The sequence below is a fragment of the Rhipicephalus microplus genome, chromosome 3, assembly GCF_043290135.1.
Source record: "Rhipicephalus microplus isolate Deutch F79 chromosome 3, USDA_Rmic, whole genome shotgun sequence".
NCBI classification, from domain to species: Eukaryota; Metazoa; Arthropoda; class Arachnida; order Ixodida; family Ixodidae; genus Rhipicephalus; species Rhipicephalus microplus.
Genome location: NC_134702.1, coordinates 172,867,245 through 172,887,670, shown reverse-complemented (window position 1 = coordinate 172,887,670; position 20,426 = coordinate 172,867,245). Strand labels below are relative to the sequence as shown.

Here is a 20,426-nt window from a genome sequence, read left to right as displayed (position 1 = left end):
GCACTCTTCTTCACCCATCTGGGTGGCCTAGTGGTCTTCGTGCTGGGCTGCTTATCTGCAAGCCCTGGTATCGATTCCCGGTTATGATGTCTACACTTTTAATTTAGGCGAAAATTCTTGTGGCTGGTGTGCTTAAATTTAGGTGCACAATAAAGAACACGAGGTTGTAGAAATATTTGGAGTTCTCCACTACGGCATCTCTCATAATCTTATCGTAGTCTTTGTACATACCACAAAAATTATTCACTATTCATTACTATGAGTTATCACCCAATAAATACATCCTCTGGATATTGCCATACGGGCATTGCAGTAGATGCTTCTTAAAACTTTTTTACCATTTTCCACCTTAAATTACAGCCTAATTCATTATGAACTCGAACTTGTGATTCTCATGTGACCATGTCTGGACTGCTACTCCAGATTTTCGGAATCGAAACGTACGCGATTTACTAGTAATATTCTTTTTTCAATGTTTGTGTATAATGCAATCAAAATTGAACAAGTAAAAAATTTTACTACATTGTTTAAATTTAAATTGTTAAGATGAAATTTTGCTTGTACAACAAATCAATGATTCAGACGAGAATTCCAATGAAGAGCGAAAAGGGTTAAAAATTCGTAAACACAGTGTGGGTGTTTTAGCCTTGAAAACGACAAGTCCACTTGCCTTAACTTCGGCTACAGGACATACATCATGTTTACGAATGTGTCATGGTCCAGACTAAACACTTAATAATACATCCTTTTGTTTTTACATATCTGTTCATACTAAGGAAAATAGTTATGCAGATAAAATGCGGCAACGTTTAGTAGTGGTAGTTTGATTTGATACTGCATGATGTAACTAATGGTTCGTAAATGACTGTGTTCCCTGCTTATAATAGTGCTCTCATTGAAACGGTACAGAGATGTTAGTGGAAAATGTGTTAACTGTGGCAGTAATATATAAACAGTTGCTGCGGTTGTGCATAAATGCATGATGTTTTTTTGTTCCCCATTACATCACGTAAACATAATTCACTCATATTTTTTACTATGCTTGATGTGTTGCGATAGAAAGTGGTGATTTCTGTGCAGTGTTTTGTGAATACTTCTCCACAAACAGAATTTCAGTAAGATGTTTAATGGGCTAGTTTTGATTTGTGCACATTCAGACACTTTAGACATTTGCAATATACATAGTAATGGAATCGGAACTAAATTGTATTCTAGTTTTTGGCACACTGTGTTATGTGTTTACCATAGAATTTATCCGTAGCCAGATGGGAATCATTGTAGCACTTGCTGTGATGGTGCCCTATTGCCATAATAGTTGCCTTAGTGAGATGAGGGGAACATCAATATATTTTGCATGCACAGCTGCCCATGTGTATTGCCTGCCGCTGTAGTGCAGTTCCATGTAGTGTGTGACACATAATTTGCATTGCTTTGTGGGCTCTCAATGGCTTTTCAGGCTTCCTGTCTTGTGTTTCCTTGGAACAGTCTTCTTCACTGGCATCTGTACGAAGCCGACTTCATTCCTGCCAACAGTGCACCTATGTGACCGTGGACAAATCAACTATGAGCAGGCACCTTCCGAAACACATGGGCGAGCCCCCCTTCCAGTGCCACTTTTGTCCAGCAGCATTCATGTACAAGTCCAAGCTTGGGGCTCACTTGTGCACCCACACAGGAGATCGGCCCTTCCCCTGCACCCTCTGCAGTGCATCTTTTTCTATAAAAATGCGCCTCAATGAGCACATGCGCATTCACACAGGAGAGAGGCCATTTTCCTGTGCCCACTGCAATGCTACCTTTTCCCAGAAAGGCCACCTCACTGACCACATTCGCACTCACACAGGTGAGCGTCCATTTTCCTGTGTCCACTGCAATGCTTCATTTGTACATAACATATCCCTCAAAAGACACATCCGCACACACACAGGAGAGCGTCCATTTTTCTGTGTCCACTGCAATGCTTCTTTTTCCTGGAGAAGTTCTCTCAAGAGGCACATCCGCAAGCACACTGGAGAGCGTCCATTTTCCTGTATCCACTGCAATGCTTCTTTTGTACATAAAGATTTCCTCAATAGGCACATCCGCAAGCACACTAGAGAGCGACCATTTTCTTGTGTATCTGTTGCAGTGAATCTTTTGTAAAGAAAGACACCCTCGCTCTACACATGCAAAAACACACATGAGAGCGTCCATTTTCTTGCGTCCACTGCGATGCATCCTTTGTGTGGAAAATCCAGCTTGTAAAACACATCCGCATGCACACTTGATAGCTGCCCTATTCCTGTCTCTTCTCTGATGCATACTTTTTGGAAGAGATCCTCTTGAGACACATCTGCCTGCTCAGAAGAGTGGGTCCATTTTCCTGTGTTTACTGCAATGCATTATATTCAGTGAAATGCGGACTCATTAGAGACAGGCATTCTTAGGCAGGAAAGGGTCCCTTGGGTGTCCACAGCAATGTATTCTTTTTTCAATAAAAGGCCACCTCATTGGGCACATGCACATGAACAAAGAAGAGTGGCTCTTTTCTTATAGACTCCGTGCTTTGAGACTGGTGCGCCGCCAGGCAGCCATCAGAGAAGACAAACGTTGAGAGCCCGAGCAGACAAAACACTCCCCCAACGTTCGCTAGCACGAAGTTTATCTGAATCGTGAACTGCTGCGTAGTCGATTGTATCAACAGGTACATGTCGTGTCTTCTGGGAAGGAAGTTTTATAGTTTCTCGACTTGTCCCTGCTTTATTGGGCAGCAAAATAAGTGGATCACGGCTTTGGAACACATAAAAAGTGTCTAGTTCCCATTCCCTCTGCCATCTCGCGTTCCGCCGATGCGTGCTTTAATTTGTCTGAGACACCTTCTGCAGGTGCGATGATCTTGCGTGACGTTCCTGCTGTCATAGAGCTGGTGAGAAAAGAAATACTTTCAAAAAATTTTACTTCAGATCAAGGCTGATGTGACGATTTAATGGACCTTAATAATTACTACCTCGCCGTATATCGTTTGCAGTTTTGAGGAATGCAATGCGAGGTCAATTAGTGCTTTCCTGAGTTGATGGGTGGATCAGTGAAAGGGCAAACTGAGTTACATAGCATTTTACCGTAAGCACAAGTAGCCACCCAGCAGCGTATGCGCACTCGGTAGGATCAAGCTAGGATGTCAGTTAATTGGTTGGTCCTTATTAAACTTGTGGAAGGCACCATGGGGAATTGGCCATGAAATGGGCAGTGCCTTGTTATATAAATGATGTTGTTCATAAATCTAAAGATATTTAGCAATCGATCATTTTTTAAATAACTAATTAGCTTAATTCATGAAAAAATCGTAATGTCATTGAAGAATAAGTTTCATTTACATAACCCTACAATTCAAGTTGTTCATCTGGCGTAGGAAATCACATATGGCATCGCAAACACTCGTGTGTCTAAAACCAGGTGGTGTAGCTCCAAAGTAAATATCTGCCGGGAGTGATGAATCCCATCCTTCAATTTAGTTCAATCAAAAGCCTTTTTCTTTGATTCTTAAACAGGTGAAGCAAAAGATGTAATGGAGCATGCGCCGTCCTCTCTGGAATAAATCTTCTCGTGTTCTCTTTCTCGCCCGCGCCTCAAGTTTAGCATGAGCTGCGCGAGCGGTGAGGTAAAACTATGATCATGATGAGCGACAACGATGCCGCAACGATTTCAAGCAAAGCACTTCACGAGACTCAGCAGCTGAAAATCGCCGTACATGACGCCACAACAAACGAGCATGCCAATTTTCACGGCGAGTGGCCGTGGAGCCTTCGATATTACTAAACGCTCCGAGTATTTCGCAAGTACGCGGGTAGTGGGCAAGCACCAATGATAATTTAAGTTCGAAAGAATGACAGCTTGCCATGATAGCTATGCAGCAAGCCTCATGCAGTACGCACACCTGATGCACGCGTTTAGCCGTCATTCCTGGCGACGGGAGCAAGGCGCTCACTAAAGCGGAAAACGTGGCCGCTTTCGTGCAGGTTTTTCTATTTATTTATGGTGGCATCGCGGAAGATTGTCGCCCTGCGATATCTTTAAATTCTGCTCGAAGCACGCACTAACACGCTGGCTACGGGCGCTTGCGCCATCATAGCTATCAAAGCAATCAGGCGTTTCAGTCTGCTAAGACTCGCAATGTTGCGCACCCGCAACACCACAAGTTGTGCTGCGCGCGCCTTTGAATGTGCCCCGCACAAAGTGTATACCATTGCTACTCACCCTTTTCAATAGACGACCACCTGATCGAGCACACGCATACTCGCCACAGGTCGGGGAACTAACTTTTGAGCCAACTCACAAAAACTCAGATTGAGCCGTTACTCATTGCTACTCACCCTTTTCAATAGACGACCACCTGATTGAGCACACGCATACTCGCCACAGGTCGGGGAACTAACTTTTTAGCCGACTCACAAAATACTCAGATTGAGTTGTGAGTCTGAGTGAGTACGCTTGAGTAATATTTTGGTGAGTTTGACTCCAAGTGAGTCCGGCTGAAAAAACAATTTGTGAAGGTGAATCGGAGTGAGTTCAGGTCAGGAAAATTTCGTGACTTGGAGCGTAAGTGAGTCCAAAAAGCAAGATATATTTCTTCAGTGAGACTGAGCGAGTTCCACTTTTCTTTGTCGATCTATGGTCATACAGTATAACCTCGTTACAGCAGATCTGCTTACAACAGACATTGGGTTAATACATACTGATTGATCGCATTATGTCGACCTCTCTAATTGTTTTATTGGTTGAACTTCGTTTACCAGGGATTCTGGTACAACGGACATTCGAATATATTTCACTAAAATGTCACTGAGACCTGCAAGGCAGTCAGGACTTCTTTACAGTAGACTTTTCTGCCATGTACATCCTAAATTTTGTAACTTTTCGTGTAGCATTGTGTGGCATATTTTCGGGACGGTGATAGCACCGCTGATGTTGGCATATCAATTTAAATACGAAGCCTACCGATATCCGTCCAGTCTGACAATGATTAATTACGCCAAGCTTCGTCGCCGGAAATTGGGGTGCATCGTGCTTGTTTTTGCAAGTTGGCGCGCTGACGCGGAAAACTGCTGGCCGTTGCCACCACTGTTCCGGGCAGTCGGTGCGTGGCGAGCACGGCTTGGGTCCGCTACCGATGCGCAAGATTTATGATTCTAGTGATTTGTGCCTTGTGACGAAACACACTACGGCTTATTCGCTTTTGACATATTTGCTAGCGCGACGGTCGTGCCTGCCAAGTTCAGGGCGTAGTTAGGCCTGGCCATGACTTTGAGCAGAAAGCGCAACTGCGATGTACATGACCGCGGTGCCCGATGTTTCAAAGTACGACATGCTCGATTTCGAATGCGAAGATCTGTCCCGTGGTGGTCTTCATAGCAGGGTCTGAAGCAGAATCTTCTCGCCAACGAGTCAGCGCTATCACAATCGGATTGAGATGCGCTTGTGCGATGTTCGCGACGAGTACGGCGCGCGATCGTAACCTAAAGTCTGAACTTGCGCTTGCAGCTGCCTTAACAACCCGTGAATACAGAACGAGTGTAAAAATGTCACTAAGTTGTGGACTTTTAGACAGCCGCGCGATTCACGAGAAGCAGACGACGTTATCCCAGAGGCGTTTAGAACGAGCATCGCACTAGTGAGGCATACTCCATGGAGCAATACAGGAGAAGCAGTCATTCGGAATCCTCCAAATGAATTTCACACGTCTGCTTTTTGAACACGGAATAAAAAATGCTTTTACAACGAGCCCAAAACGGTGGTGGGCAGTTGTGCCATCGCGAAGCTAATAATTTTTGAATAACGTCATTTTTTTTTGTGACTTCCACGATGATTTTTAACACTTCGGCAAGCGCAAAAAAGCTTTTTACAGCAATTCGATGTAATTTTCAGTGAACGTATTTGGAAATCGAATACTGAAAAGGCTGCAGACACTGAACAAGGATTTCCGAAAAGTCAACTTTTTATGCACCACTGAGAAAATTCGACATGACTCGTGATTCTCTCCTGTTATAACAGACCCATTCAGCATTTCTATAAAAGTCTATTTTAACAGTACTTGGATTTTACATACTCCTTTTACAAGGCACTAAAATTCTCTTCACTATGGACCTCTGTTATAATGAGGTTATACTGTATCTACTCAATATTAATACTCTCAGCCTTATCTGGATTCTCTTTTATGCTCACTTCTACTTACTCGCATTCCAAAGCAGCGTCATTCATATGTAGGGTTGTTCGTTTTTGGGTAAAACCCGATTTTACCCGATTATTTCACCCCGAACAAGTTTCAAGAGAATCGGGTTAAACCCGATTTCTCTCCGAATAAGCCTCCCTGTAGCGATGTGCACAATCGTGGGTTGCTGCTAACTCGTGTTGATGCTCTTCCCCTTCTCTTCTCACCACTACCTGTCTCCTTTGTCACCCCTTTCTCCTCTCTAATCTTTACATCCCCTCTCTCCTCTGCACGCACATGCGTGAGAGCGTACATGCACCCCCCCCCCCCTAAAAAAATGCTTGCAGGAGAAAGTGGGAAACACGTTTGAGGCCGGCAAAGCTTTGAGTACATTGTGAACAAATTTAGGGTGAAAGAAAAAGCAAAGAAATCTGCCCCTTTGCCCACTGCAGATTAGTCTAGGGTATGTGCACCTGCTTCCAAGAATTTCACGCGGAAGGGACGGGTGACCAGTCGGTGGGGGAGAGATTGAGCGACGAAGAAGCCAGCCATACCCTCCCCCAGCGTCCAACCCCGCACGAACGCCCCTCACTCTTTCGCGCGACACGAGACGAGACGCATATCGCCATCCTCACTTAGCATTACCAGGCGCGTCTTGTGAGCGCAAAGCCACCGTCGCGGACATAAGGCGGCACCGGAAACTTCAGCGTGGAGATGGGAAGAAAACGAAAGACACTGGATGACTGGTGTAAAGAACATGAAGATCTCCAGATCGCAACGAAAGACAGTGAAGGCACCCGCTCTTTAGTGTGCAAATATTGCAACACCGAGATGGTCACCGATCCAGCGAAGAAGCCCTACGACCGAATTCGTGAGCATCTAATGTCATCTCGTCATAAGAAGTTCAAGACGGCTTCCAAGGAAGCTGAGACTGCGGGAATGTCTCAGCAGACGCTTTTTGATATGTCCTGTAGACAGCGTGCGAAAGAAACTGAAGCGGACGGCGCTATCCATGACTTTGTTCGTGCTCTAGCGTCACCAGGCGGACGGACCACTGGGAGACTTCGCACACAAATACTGCAAGGCCGCGAAGACCATGCCAACAGGACAAAGACTTCGGCTGAAATACCTGAAAGAAGCTTTTGACAAAGACATGGAGAAAATCCGCGATGATATGCGAGATGTGAAAGTGAGCGTCATCGTCGATGAATCCCCAGACATCACTGGTGTGCCTACCATCAACACCCTCCTGTGCTACTATAGCCAGAAAAACGTGAAGAAGCATGTTGTTCTGGTCGACGTCGACAGGGTAAATGCATCGAACACTTACACGGTGGCCAGCGCAGTTAGTGGAAAACGTGGAAAGGCGTTGTGGCAGTAGCCACAGACTCAGCGGAGTACATGCGAAAGATGGTTCGAGAAATCTGTCAGGCTGAAGGGATCCAAATCTTGCATGTGAAAGATATAGCACACCTTATTCATGTGAGTGTTGACCATGCCATTTCTTTACCATGCATGTCTGATGTTCGATCCATAGTGATCAAGTTTGGAGCGTTATTTAAGCACGCTAACAAGCTTTACCAAAAGTACACTGAAATTTGTTCTTCTAATGGCCTCTTTGGACCTGACATTAAGAAGCCACGTTCTGTTGTCCCGAATCGATGGCAAAGCTTCTACAAGGCACTTGTGGTAATCGTAGAAATGTGGAGCTCGTTAACAGAACTTGCTGAAAGCTCGCATGATAGCAGCAAAGCGGAAGCTATTCGAGGGATACTTTCTGAAAAAGAAGTTGTTTATGCGAAGGCAATCTTGATGAGAGATGCACTCGGCCCTCTTTTGGAAGCCCAGAAAACGCTTGAAAGTGGGAAGCTTTTGATGCCCAGCTTTGATCACCTGCTAAACGTGAAGCTGCAGCAGATTGTCGGGGAGCTTTCGGCGATGATCGGTAAAAGCGATCAGGCCAAAGCTGTTTTGTCTATGTTACCCAAGCGCAGCGCTAATTTAGTAAAAACATGTTCTGAAGAGTTCTGCACGAAACTAGCCACAAAATGGCGCTGCACTCTTGGACGGAACGCCTCAGAAAAAGAGGAAAACCAGCTAACTTTGTGGAAGTTGGGAGCCGTCCTTGATCCGTTTCAGAAGCGTCTGCTGGGGCAGTCATTTCAGGACTACCGACCTCTGTTCATGTCCGTAACCGACAATGTAGATTCCCTTAATGACGAGTTCAACCAGTATTTGCTGGAAGCGAGCCCCACAAACCCAGCTGTCGAACTAATCGAGTATTGGCATGACTCTACTTCTCGCTACCCAAGGCTTGCAAAAGCTACACTGACATCGTTGTGCCTAGCTAATGGTAGCTGTGGTGTGGAGAGAACTTTCTCCCAGCTGAGATATGTTCAACGACCGGACAGATCTCGAATGGAGACTGACATGTTGCGCATGCAGATAGATAATGTATGTCAACAAGGACGTGTAAAAAATCGATGACCAGATTTTCGAGAATAAAATGTATAATTTCTAAGAGTCAATGTTTACTGATTCATTCATTTCCAAACACCACTGATTCATTTTCAATTTCGGGTAGTATACTGTATTTGCTATAATACTCTGGTGTCTGTCCCAATTATCAGCTTGAAACACCAAATTTAACGTGTTATACTTAAAAAGCCCGTGATACGTTTTGATAAGCTCAGTGTAAGTTCTGATAAGTACAACCGTATATTTAACCCGAAAAAACCCGAAGTAAGGAATGGCTTCGCAAAAAAAACGATTTTTTCCCGAATATCAGTTTGAAAAATACCGCCCAATTTTTACCCTCCGAATTTGAAAAAAATATAAAACCCGAAAACGAACAACTCTATTCATATGCCATTTCAATATATATTGATTAAAGGCACGAATTACATAAGGCAAGGCTTTGACCCCCTTTCACCGCCAACTCATCCAAGGCACTTCTTGATGAATATATTTTGTGTTGTTTTCTTGAAAAAATGACCTTACTCCTTTATGAGCCCTCATAACTAGTGGCTGAATTTTTAGGCACTGGAGACTGGGTTTTCGGGCACCAAAAATAGGCTAGGCGGGCAAGACACTTTAGTCCTCTGAAATTGTAAACATCAGCACAATAAATTTTGATAAAATTTGTTTTCGAAGAACCACATGTGGGAGCTGTGTGTACAAGAAGAATGCTAACAGAAATGTTTTACTTTATTATGTACAAAAGCACTTGTGGTTTAGCACAGCCATGCAATTTCTTTTTCTCACATTGTTAGCAGATAAGAGCCTCACATTTTACAGTTCAGCACGGTGAGATAAGTATGCACCATCGAATAAACATGTTCCTGGGTCTCTTTCTTTTTGGCATGGCTGAGAATAGCAATACAGGAACAAATAGCCTGAGCGCTAAAAGGCCAGAGTGGTCTTTTTGCCTCGTAATAACTTGGTCTAACCACACAGGGTCAATTTCTCTTCTCTCTGTGAAAACAATAAAGGGCCCTTCAGCAGGTTTGAAAATTTCGAGCAGGCCAAGAATCTGCCAAGAATTGCTATGCTATACGCCTCGGGAAGCTGTGAAATTTCACACTGAACGCCCCCTGACCTTCACTTCGCGGGCATGCACCCCAACATGGTAGAAGTGACGTATAAAACAAAGAATGGTATTGTGCACGTCAAGGTAGTATGTGACACGGCGAGAATGATTCGAGGCGATGTGTGTAATTAGTGCAATCTGTTGCGTGAATAGAAGTATAAAGGTTACCAATAATATTAAAACATGCAAACAAAATCTATGCATATTACATTTTTTAACCTTGTATCGAGCGAGATGTGAGACCAAGCTTCCTTCATTTTGTTTGGGTTGCTGTTCTCAACGTTCTCGCACTGGCCAATGCCAGCATTCACAGCACTTCGTGCCGTTTTGGTGCATTGTCCCTTAGAGCAGTTCTAGCGGTGCGACGCTGCGTATCGTATGGATACATGCAGTAAAGGTCCTTTATGTCAATTGAAAAACCGAAAACATTAGACTGATTCGACTGTCTGTAAAATTTTATCAGTGCCTGCAAGTTTTTGTGCCTTATGGTTTTTGTCACATGGTTACTGTCTCCTTTATATATTTTCAGCTCTGCGCAATAAACTGACTTGGAAGTAAGCACTCGTGCCCTTCTTGTCCTTCTTGTCTAAGATAACCTTCTTCTAGTTAATTCTACCCGCTTAAAGTCTATTTTGCCCTCCCTGTCCCTAAACCCCAGTGCTTTGAAAAACTCTGCGCCATCAATCTGAACTATAGGGTGAAGCCCTTCACAGAACATTATCAAGTGTTCGACAATTTCTTCTTCCTCTCCACACGCACTGCATACTGTGTCTACCCCTTCGTACTTGGCCCGATAATGTCTTGGTTCGAAATACTCCCGTCCTTGCCTCAAAGAGTAGAAAACTACCCCGAGTGTTATCATAGATCCTTTCTTTGGCAATTTCCTGCTTCAAAGTTCGATAGATCTCTAGTGCGGACTTCTTAATCATGCCAATTCTCCGCATGTCAGTCTCCGTTTCCTTCACTTTCTTCTTAATCGTTAGTTCTTTTTGGTTTCACCACCTGCTGTTTTCTAAGTATTTACTAGTCAATTTCCTATTTAGCTTCCTCCATTTTGTATATACAATCTTCATGTACAAGTAGCTGAAAACCTTCCTGGCCCAACGCTCCTCCCCCATTTCTCTCAATCGCTTCTCAAATTTTACCTTGCTGCTAGCTTTCCTGCCCTGAAATGATGTCCATTCCATATCACCTTGCACTCCCTGATTTTGTATTCCCATGAGCTCCTAAAGCAAGCCTACCTATTCAACGTTGCTAAATTTCTAATCTTGCTTGAACTTCTGATCTCATGCACAAGGCCGCATTGCCGAACGTCAGCCCAGGAACCATGACCCCTTTCCATATTCCTCTCACAACTTCATACCTATTGTAATTCCACAGGGCCCTATTTTTCATCACTGCTGCATTCCTTGGTACCTTTAGTCGTCACGTATATTTCGTGTTCCCTCAAGTACTCGGTCCCATTGCTTATCCATACGCCCAGATATTTGTATTTATCTGTTATCTCTAGCGTGACCTCCTGTATTCTAAGCTCACTACCTACGTTGTCATTGAAAATCATGACTGCTGATTTTTCCTTACTGAATCTAAAATCTAACCTATCTCCCTCATTACCGCAGATGTCCATCAATCTCTGCAAATCTTCCTTGTTGTTGGCCATTAGCACTATATCATCTGCGTACATTAATGCTGGTAGTGCCTGATCAATAAGTTTTCCTTGTTTGACTAAAGAGAGGTTGAAGCCCAGTCCACTTCCCTTTAATTTGGCCTCTAATCCTTGTAGGTACATCATGAATAATAAGGGTGACAGGGGGCACCCCTGCCTAAGCCCCCGTTTTACCTCTGCAGGCTTGGATACCTGTTTTTCCCACTTTATAACTACCTTTTTGATTGATTGATTGATTTGTGGGGTTTAACGTCCCAAAACCACCATTTGATTATGAGAGACGCCGTAGTGGAGGGCTCCGGAAATTTTGACCACCTGGGGTTCTTTAACGTGCACCCAAATCTGAGTACACGGGCCTACAACATTTCCGCCTCCATCGGAAATGCAGCCGCCGCAGCCGGGAATCGAACCCGCGACCTGCGGGTCAGCAGCCGAGTACCTTAGCCACTAGACCACCGCGGCGGGGCCTTATAACTACCTTTTTACCTTTATAGATACCCTTTAAAAGATTAGTGACTACATGTTCCACGCCTAGTGTGCCCAGTATTCCCCACAATTCCTCTTGAACCACACTTTCGTACGCTCCCTTGATATCCAAAAATGCTAGCCACAGGGGCGTGTGTTCTTTTTCTGCTATTTCGATGCACTGCATCAGTGAGAACAGATTGTCTTTCAACCTCCTGTGTTTCTGAAACCCATTCTGCAGTTCCCCCAGCACCGCCTCATCCTCTATCCTTGCCTGCAGTCTTCCCTTTATAATCTGTATCGCCATCTGTATACCACTGATGTCACTGTTATAGGACGGTAGTTGTTTATGTCAGCTTTGTCCCCCTTTCCTTTATAGATCATGCTCATCCTGCTAAGATTCCATCCATCGGGAACTTCACCATCGATTATTATTTTGCTCGCTGCCTCTCTCAAAGCCTGCTTCGACTTCAGGCCTAATGTCTTTATCAGCATAATTCGAATGCCATCTGGGCCTGTTGATGTACTTTTTGGAATCCTCTTCTGAGCCCTTTCCCACTCTCGTTGTGAAAATGGAGCCATTGTGCCACTTGATTCATCCCTGTCTATTGTCGTGCATAAGGCACTTTTTTGTTGAAATTTTTCTGTCATCCTTGTTCTTATATATTCAATAGCTTCGTCCCCTTTTAGCCTAGTACCTTGAGCTGTAGGTATAAACCTCTGCTCTAGGCTCGTCTCATTTCTTAGGGTTTTTAGATGGTTCCAAAATTTCGCAGCTGCCTTTCTATCTTTTTTATGTACTTCTGCCAGCCACTGAGCTCCCTTTCTTCTAATATTTTCATTGATCAGAAGGGATGCATCCCTTCTACAGCTTAGAAAGGTTTCCCCATTTTCTTTCAAAATCATCTGTCGGTTCACCCCGCTGCTTAGCATGTCTGTGTTCCCTAGAGGCTTCCTGAGGTTTTGCTATGGCTCTCTTAACTTCCTCATCCCACCAACTTTTGAGTTTCTCTTTTTTTTTGGGGGGGGGGGGGTGACTCTTCATGCGTCTTAGGAGGCTCTAGCTCAAACAGTCTAATTAGATTCGTGTATGTCCACACTGTTTTATTATCCTCCGTAAGTACTTTCTCAATTGTTGAGTAGCTATTTCTATTTGCCTTTCTGAATAAAAATTTTCCTGTAGTTGCTCATCTTGTCTCACTCCCACTTTCTCTGCTCTTCCAAAACTTAGCTTGATACGTTTGTGATCACTACCCAGACTTCTGGAGCCACCTTCATCTATGTTCATTCCCCTGAGCTTATCATACATCCTATGTGACATCAGTACATAATCTATCGTCGACTGCTGCCTTCCTACCTCCCATGTTATTTGCACTTCACACTTCTCTGTACTGTTGCAAATGATCAAATCAAGCCTTTCACATATATCCATGATCCTTTTGCCTGTCGGGTCGGTATACCCATCTATATATTCTATGTGCGCATTTATATCTCCTAGTATAATTATCTCGCACTCTCCTCCTAAATCCTGAATGTCGTTAGATATACACTGTACCATTTCCTGGTTTTCCTCTCTGGCCTTTGCTCCCGTCCACAAGTACACGAAACGGAGTGTCATTTGCCCTGCCACTTTCCCTTTCAGCCATAAATGTTCCTTGCACTCCTGCTTGACCCTTTGCCAGTCTGTACTTTTATGAATGAATGGCCCAATACCACCCCCCTTTCTGCTGCCTTTTGTTCTATTACAATATTCCCACTCGTAGTCCGCATTGTTAGGAGGTTGTTCCATGTCCCTGAGATGTGTTTCTACAAAACCGTATATCATCGGCCTCTCCTCCCTTAGCTGTTCTTCTATCTCTTCCCACTTCAGCCTGCTCTTACCACCTTGCATGTTAATATACCCTATGTCTGAATTGGCTGGGCGCTCATGACTATGTCTATTTCTGCCCCGGACTCTACCTATTTTTTATTTATTTATTTTTTTTATTTTAGGTACCCTAAGGGCCCAAATAGACATTACATAGGGGGGATGGGGTTGAAAGCCGACACATGCGTACAATATTGTAAAAAGAAAGAATCAACACAACAAAAGTGACATTACAATATCATAAAGGCAGCAAAAGTACACAATTGCAAAGTACAGCGTGAAACATATAAAAAAAGTGTAAAAGTAACAGAAAATCTAGTATTTGGAAGGCAGGAACACAAATTTACAGCCTAAAAAGATGAGCATGATGAAGACAAGTTACAGTGTATTTTGAATAGCTAGAAAAGCGAGGAGTGCGGTTTGAAAAGAAGAAATGTCTGTTTGGTCCACTAGGCTACTAGGTAAAGAGTTCCATTCATTGATTGCCAGAACAAGGGGTGAGTTCTGATATTTGTTTGTCCGGGCGAAAATTGGGCCAACTTTGGGAGCGTGGTCAGCGCGTGCGGACGTATAGGGTGCCGGGAGTATAAATTTGCGAGCGAATGGTGTTGGATGATGGTACAGGGTGTGAAAAAAAGTTAATCTTGACAGCTGCCTGCGTTGGGTGAGAGGGGGGAGATTAAGTTTGTTCTTCAAGGCAGATACACTCTGGTATCTTGAGTACGATGACAGAATGAAGCACGCGGCCTTGTTCTGTACGGATTCAAGCATGTTAGTCAGACACATCTGATGTGGATGCCAGATGATTTGCGTGTATTCTAGTGAAGAGCGGATAAGAGCATTATACGCGTGAAGTCGTGTCTCTGAATTAGCTAAATAAAGGTGACGCTTGAGCAGGCCGAGCTTTTTACACGCCTTCGATGTGATTTTTTCTATATGGGGGGTCCAGCTTAAATTGGAGGTGAATGTAACTCCCAGATATTTGAAAGATGAAACTGTTTCTATTCTGGCATTATCTATTAAGTAATTATAAGTGTCGGATCTTGTCGTAGAAGAAAATTGCACATGCTTAGTTTTCTCTACGTTTATTTTCATCCGCCATTTTTCGCACCATTCAGTTAGAATAAATAAATCATGCTGGAGTGTAGAAACATCATCGGAAGTTACTATTTCTCTATATATCACACAGTCGTCGGCAAAGAGACGAATTGACGAGGAAATGTTACATGCGAGGTCGTTTATATAAATCAGAAACAGTAAAGGGCCAAGTACTGACCCCTGGGGGACTCCTGATGAGACACCCACTGGGTCAGAAACGTGGTCATTTATTTTTACAGATTGCAAACGGTCTGTTAAAAAACTACGAATCCAGTGGGTTGTTTTGTCATCCAGATTAAAGTTACAAATTTTAGCCATTAGACGCTAATGTGGAACCCGATCGAACGCTTTCGACAAATCGACAAAAATGGCATCGGTACAAAGCAACCTGTGCTGCGAAACGTGGAGGTCTGTGACCAGCTCAAAAAGTTGTGCCTGACATGAGAAATGTTTCCTAAATCCGTGTTGATTGCTAATGAAGAAGTTATTCTGATTAAGGTGGGTTACAACATGCGTGTAAAGAATATGTTCCAGCAACTTGCAGCTGATTGAAGTAAGTGAAATAGGCCTATAGTTAAGGGGATCAGACCGGTCGCCAGATTTGAAAAATGGTAGGGTATGGGCAAATTTCCAATCGTCCGGCAAGCAACCTGAATCTAGGGATTGCTGAAATAACAACGAAAGCAGGTAAGCTGAGTAAGGAGAAGTTATTTTCAAGAGCTTCGCTGTTATACCCTCAGGCCCGGGGCTAGTTTTGGAAGCTAGGTGGTCGATAGCGCATGCCACGCCATGGGCTGTAATTACAATGGGCGTAAAACTGGAATCTATGTTTCGTTGCGACGGATCAAAAGAGTCATTTAAAGGTAGCTCGGTAGTGAAAACTTTGGCAAAGGCTTTGTTGAAATGTTCGGCACATTCTTGCAAGGATAACTTATCCCCGGTTGTATTGGTTAGGACGGGTACCGTGTTTTTGTTCTTGGGGTTTATAACACTCCAGAATTTGCTTTTGTCGGTTTTCATAATACTTGGGAGCGTAATATTAAAATACTTATGTTTTGTCTCACGTATTGTTTGTTCAGTTAAAGTAGAAATCTGTTTGTAGTTATGCCAGTCATCAGGATCGTTGGTTCGAGTTGACTTTCTGTAGGCCCTTTTTTTTCTGTTTAAAAGCCGTTTGACGTCACGGGTAAACCATGGGTCGTTCGTCCTAGAGCTTATTACCGTTTTTGGAACACAAGATGCCTGAATTTCTTTGAGCTTGTCGCGAAATAGACATCAGTTTTCATTCATTGTACGATCCTGCAACCCAGTTTCAAGATTAATAGTTAAGGTTTCCAGCATATCGTTCATTTTTTGTAAGTCAGCGCGTCCGTAGTTGAGGATTTGTTTTTCTGTTTTAGTTTTGATAGCGCGTGCTACTGATAGTGTGCAGTGTATGGCCTTATGGTCACTTATTTCGTCAATGACGTGTGTGTTAGTAATTTCGGGTTGATTCGTGAGAATGAGGTCAAGCAAATGTGCGCTCCGCGTTGGTTCGCATACTATTTGCGTAAGTTGGTGGTAATCAATACATTGAATGAAGCTAAGGCATTCGAGGCGATTATTTTGCGCAGTGACGGAGTTTGTTGGCCAGTCGATGCCCGGGTAGTTAAAATCACCACCTGTAACTAACAAGCTACTTGGAAATTCGTGCAAGATGGTGCCAATTGTATCGTTTAAACTGTCGACGAAATCTGCGGGACCATCGGGGGGACGGTAACAAGCGCCTAAGACACAAGGTGTATGGCCAATGTGAATGCTGACCCAGATAATTTCTAATGGTGAATCTATGTCTATTTGTGATGGGCGATACTCTTCTTTAACTGCAATCGTTACGCCGCACCTGTCCTTGCGAAAAATTTCGACGTTTGAAGGAAGGGTAAGATGTTTATTTGATATTTCGTCGGAAAGCCATGTTTCTGTGCCGATAATGATATCGGCTGAACATGTGTGCATAGTAGCTTTAAGGGTGTCAAGCTTTGGAAATATACTGCGGAAGTTTGCTAGGAGTAAGGAAACTGGGGCTATTGTTTGGAAGCTACGTGAGCGACTAACAGTGTGTCACCTAGAGGAGGGCTGATTTTTTGCAGAAACCTGGACTACTTGGTTTATGGATGAATCATAGCGGTAAATGCCGCATTCCGTGTGAAGCTTGCTAAAGCGCACATAGTATTTTCCTCCGTCAGTTCTATTTGCCTTTCCGAATTCACGCTGTTTCATTCTAGCGAACTGAACCTTCTGGGAAAAATCTTCCTCAAGCCATACTTTGGGTGATTCGAGGTTTTTCAGTTTATGTCCAAGGCTCAGAGCCTCTATTTTTGATTTAAAGTTCAGAAATTTTACAATGAGTGGCCTATGAATGTTAGGTCGACTGCGACCAACGCGGTGAGCCCGTTCAATGTCGCCAACGTCATGCCGGAGATGCTTAGAAAAAAATTCTCTTAAATACGTTCTGATTTCACGTAGTCCTCATGTTCAACTTCATCAAGACCCTTAATTATAAGATTGTTTCTGCGCATGCGGTTATTCATGTCTTCCACGAGATCTACGAGCTCTTCATTGGCCTTGTTAATGGGAACTTTCACTTCTTTAACGGAATCAGCGGCGGCATCGATGTTGACCTTACAATCAGACACATTTTTCATACTTCGTTTGATAGCGCGAACCCGAGTGTCCATGCTTGTGATATGCTGTTTGATTTCTACCAGAGCCGTTTTGGTTTCTTCATGACACTCCTTGACAAGTGCGAGCACATCATCGATTTTGGGCCCTGGATTTGCTTCGACATCTCCAGCTGATAGCAGCAGGAGCGCAAGGCACATAGACAGTAGCAGTGAAGAAGGTTTAGGGCAAAGTACCCGGGTTAAACCAAACGCTGCAAAGAAACAATCGACACGATGGCACCCGTGTGCTCGTCTGGGAAAGAAGGTACCGATGCGTGCACGATACGTACAAACGTCGACACCCATGGCACAATTGTAACAACACCTGTGGTGGGATTTACGGCCTCATAAAGTTATGGTAGCTGCAATTACGGTGAGTGTGAACAAAAGTTTCTTACCTATGACAGAAGAAGGCACGTGTTAACAGTATGCCACTCGTGGCCGCGAATCCCGGAGATGAGCAGCTTCCCAGCGTTTAAGTATGGTCCCGGTGGCGCTGTTGCTTGTGACGTCACAGGAGGGCGTTTCTTCTTTTCGTCATGCTGGTCGGGGCCAGATAGTAGTGGATTGTTGACAGCTTGGTTGATGAGTAACGGCCAGGTGGCTTGGGGCTGGTTGTGCGAGGCAAGCCTCGCTTTCCTATGACAGAAGAAGGCACGTGTTAACAGTATGCCACTCGTGGCCGCAAATCCCGGAGATGAGCAGCTTCCCAGCGTTCAAGTATGGTCCCGGTGGCGCTGTTGCTTGTGACGTCACAGGAGGGCGTTTCTTCTTTTCGTCATGCTGGTCGGGGCCAGATAGTAGTGGATTGTTGACAGCTTGGTTGATGAGTAACGGCCAGGTGGCTTGGGGCTGGTTGCGCGAGGCAAGCCTCGCTTTCCTATGACAGAAGAAGGCACGTCTTAACAGTATGCCACTCGTGGCCGCAAATCTTAGATATTGGTGCCACTTTGGAATCGTATCTGTCCATACCACCTGTCGAAGAGTCTCCCTGGTTGTTTTCCTCGTTACTAGCTATCCTGCACCCCGAAGGGCTCGCTTGCCCCCCAAAAAAGCTACTGCGCGTCCTGCAAGTCGCCAACCCACCTCATGGCCTAGCCGCCCATCGAAGTGAATTCTGTCTCATTGAAAACCACCCCACCTATGCACCTCTCTGTTTATTTCCACCACCTCAAAGTCTTTCTTTCGACTCATCCGCCATATCTCTTGGTTTGCGTTGACAACCGCTCTTTGCAGATTGCTATCACGCACCGGTACCTTCGGTATCGTGCGTATCACTACCTGTACCTTAGGAGAAGTGGCGCGCATGTCATCGATGCCTTTCGCCAGTGTGGTTGCTAGTCCTGCTGTATCTTCATTTAAGTCATCGTTTAAACCGCCTTAAATTATCACGAGGTTTCGTCTATCAGCTGTAGTTTTGAGCTTTGCGCTCGCTTGCCTCATGACTGCTTAAAACTTGCGTCCTGAAACGCCCCTACTGCAACCCTCTTGTCACCTCTTACCCTCTCTTTGATGGCATCCTTGCATCAATTTAAATTCGAGTCCCCGGCGATTATCACATGCTGTGACCGAGGAGGTTATATTAAAGATTCTGGAGTGGCGGAGAGGCTCCGCGGCTGAAGCCGACACCGCCATATTGATCAGGGCAGAAAACGGATGGGCGCAGTTTAGCGTGCGTGGCTTTCGTGTTGATTTAGTGCTAGTAATGTTGCGTATCATGCTTCTAATTGAACAAGACGCTTCTGAACACGTCTGTGATCACATTTTGAGGCGACGATGTTGGGCTCTTGGGTAGTATTTGGCTGTGCGAATCGTGTGAAGCGGACACTGGGCTCAGCTTTCGATGTTTAAGTAGGCATGCTTCGCTCATTCGCTTATTCTCCCATATTTTAGCGACTATGCGACTGCATTCATAGATTTTCTTTTGGCGTCCGGGGGCACAATGACGCTAAGAATAATTTTTTTGCAGGCTCTATGTTTTTGTAGAATATATATATATATATATATATATATATATATATATATATATATATATATATATATATATATATATATATATATATATATATATATATATATATATATATATATATATATATATATATATATATATATATATATATATATATATATATATATATATATATATATATATATATGTGTGTGTGTGTGTGTGTGTGTGTGTGTGTGTGTGCGCGCACGCGCGTGTGTGTGTGTGTGTGTGTGTGTGTGTGTCATATCCTTGAGTAAGTTATTTTTTCTTTTTATAGTGAAAGGTGTTACGAGATCAAAACATGGGTCATGCGTAGAGCCGTGTCCGCCGCCGCCGCCACTCGTAATTAGTATCGAACAAAAAAAACTCGGTAAGTTAAGAATATCAATGACACAATGAGAGTCCAACCCGGGTCCGCTGCGTGCCAACCCAGCATTCTACCACTGAGGCGCGCCAGCGCTGGAAATTGTTTCTAAACTGGTTTTAGGCAGGCTTGATGTCTGGAAACGAGTCGCATTAATATGAGTAATAAAGTGTTTTAGACCATCAAGGAACAGCGAGGCGTCACGCAATGCGAATTTCGTGACGACTTGGTCGCCCAACACTCCCATCCATTAAATAACTTGTTCTTGATCACCTATTAACTGTGGTGCATAACACTTCACGCATATTTCTTCATCGTCATCAGCCACTGCATAAAAAGATGCACTAAACTTCAAACAAGTGTGTAGCGAATACCGCGCACGATTCTCCAAAGAATGGCGAAGGATAGCATAGTGAATGCTGGCCTACTACAGAAAATTTATGATTATTTAAGGCACTGTGGATACCCAGCAGTGCCCTTGTAGCATCCCAAAGAGTT

The 20,426-nt window shown here is 44.0% G+C and overlaps 1 protein-coding gene across 2 annotated transcripts in view; it reads left to right on the top strand.

Moving 5' to 3' along the window:
* Positions 1–20,426, top strand: part of LOC142802709 (uncharacterized) — a 162,092-nt gene that overhangs the window by 88,062 nt on the left and 53,604 nt on the right. The window contains exon 4 of one of the 2 annotated variants that reach the window (XM_075887704.1): positions 1,457–6,584. The exons of the other annotated variant lie outside the window; for it this stretch is intronic. Coding sequence (XP_075743819.1) covers positions 1,457–2,142 — 686 coding nt within the window. The 3' untranslated portion in view covers positions 2,143–6,584. Of the gene's footprint in view, positions 1–1,456; positions 6,585–20,426 lie in introns of those variants that run through there. 2 annotated transcript variants of the gene reach the window in all.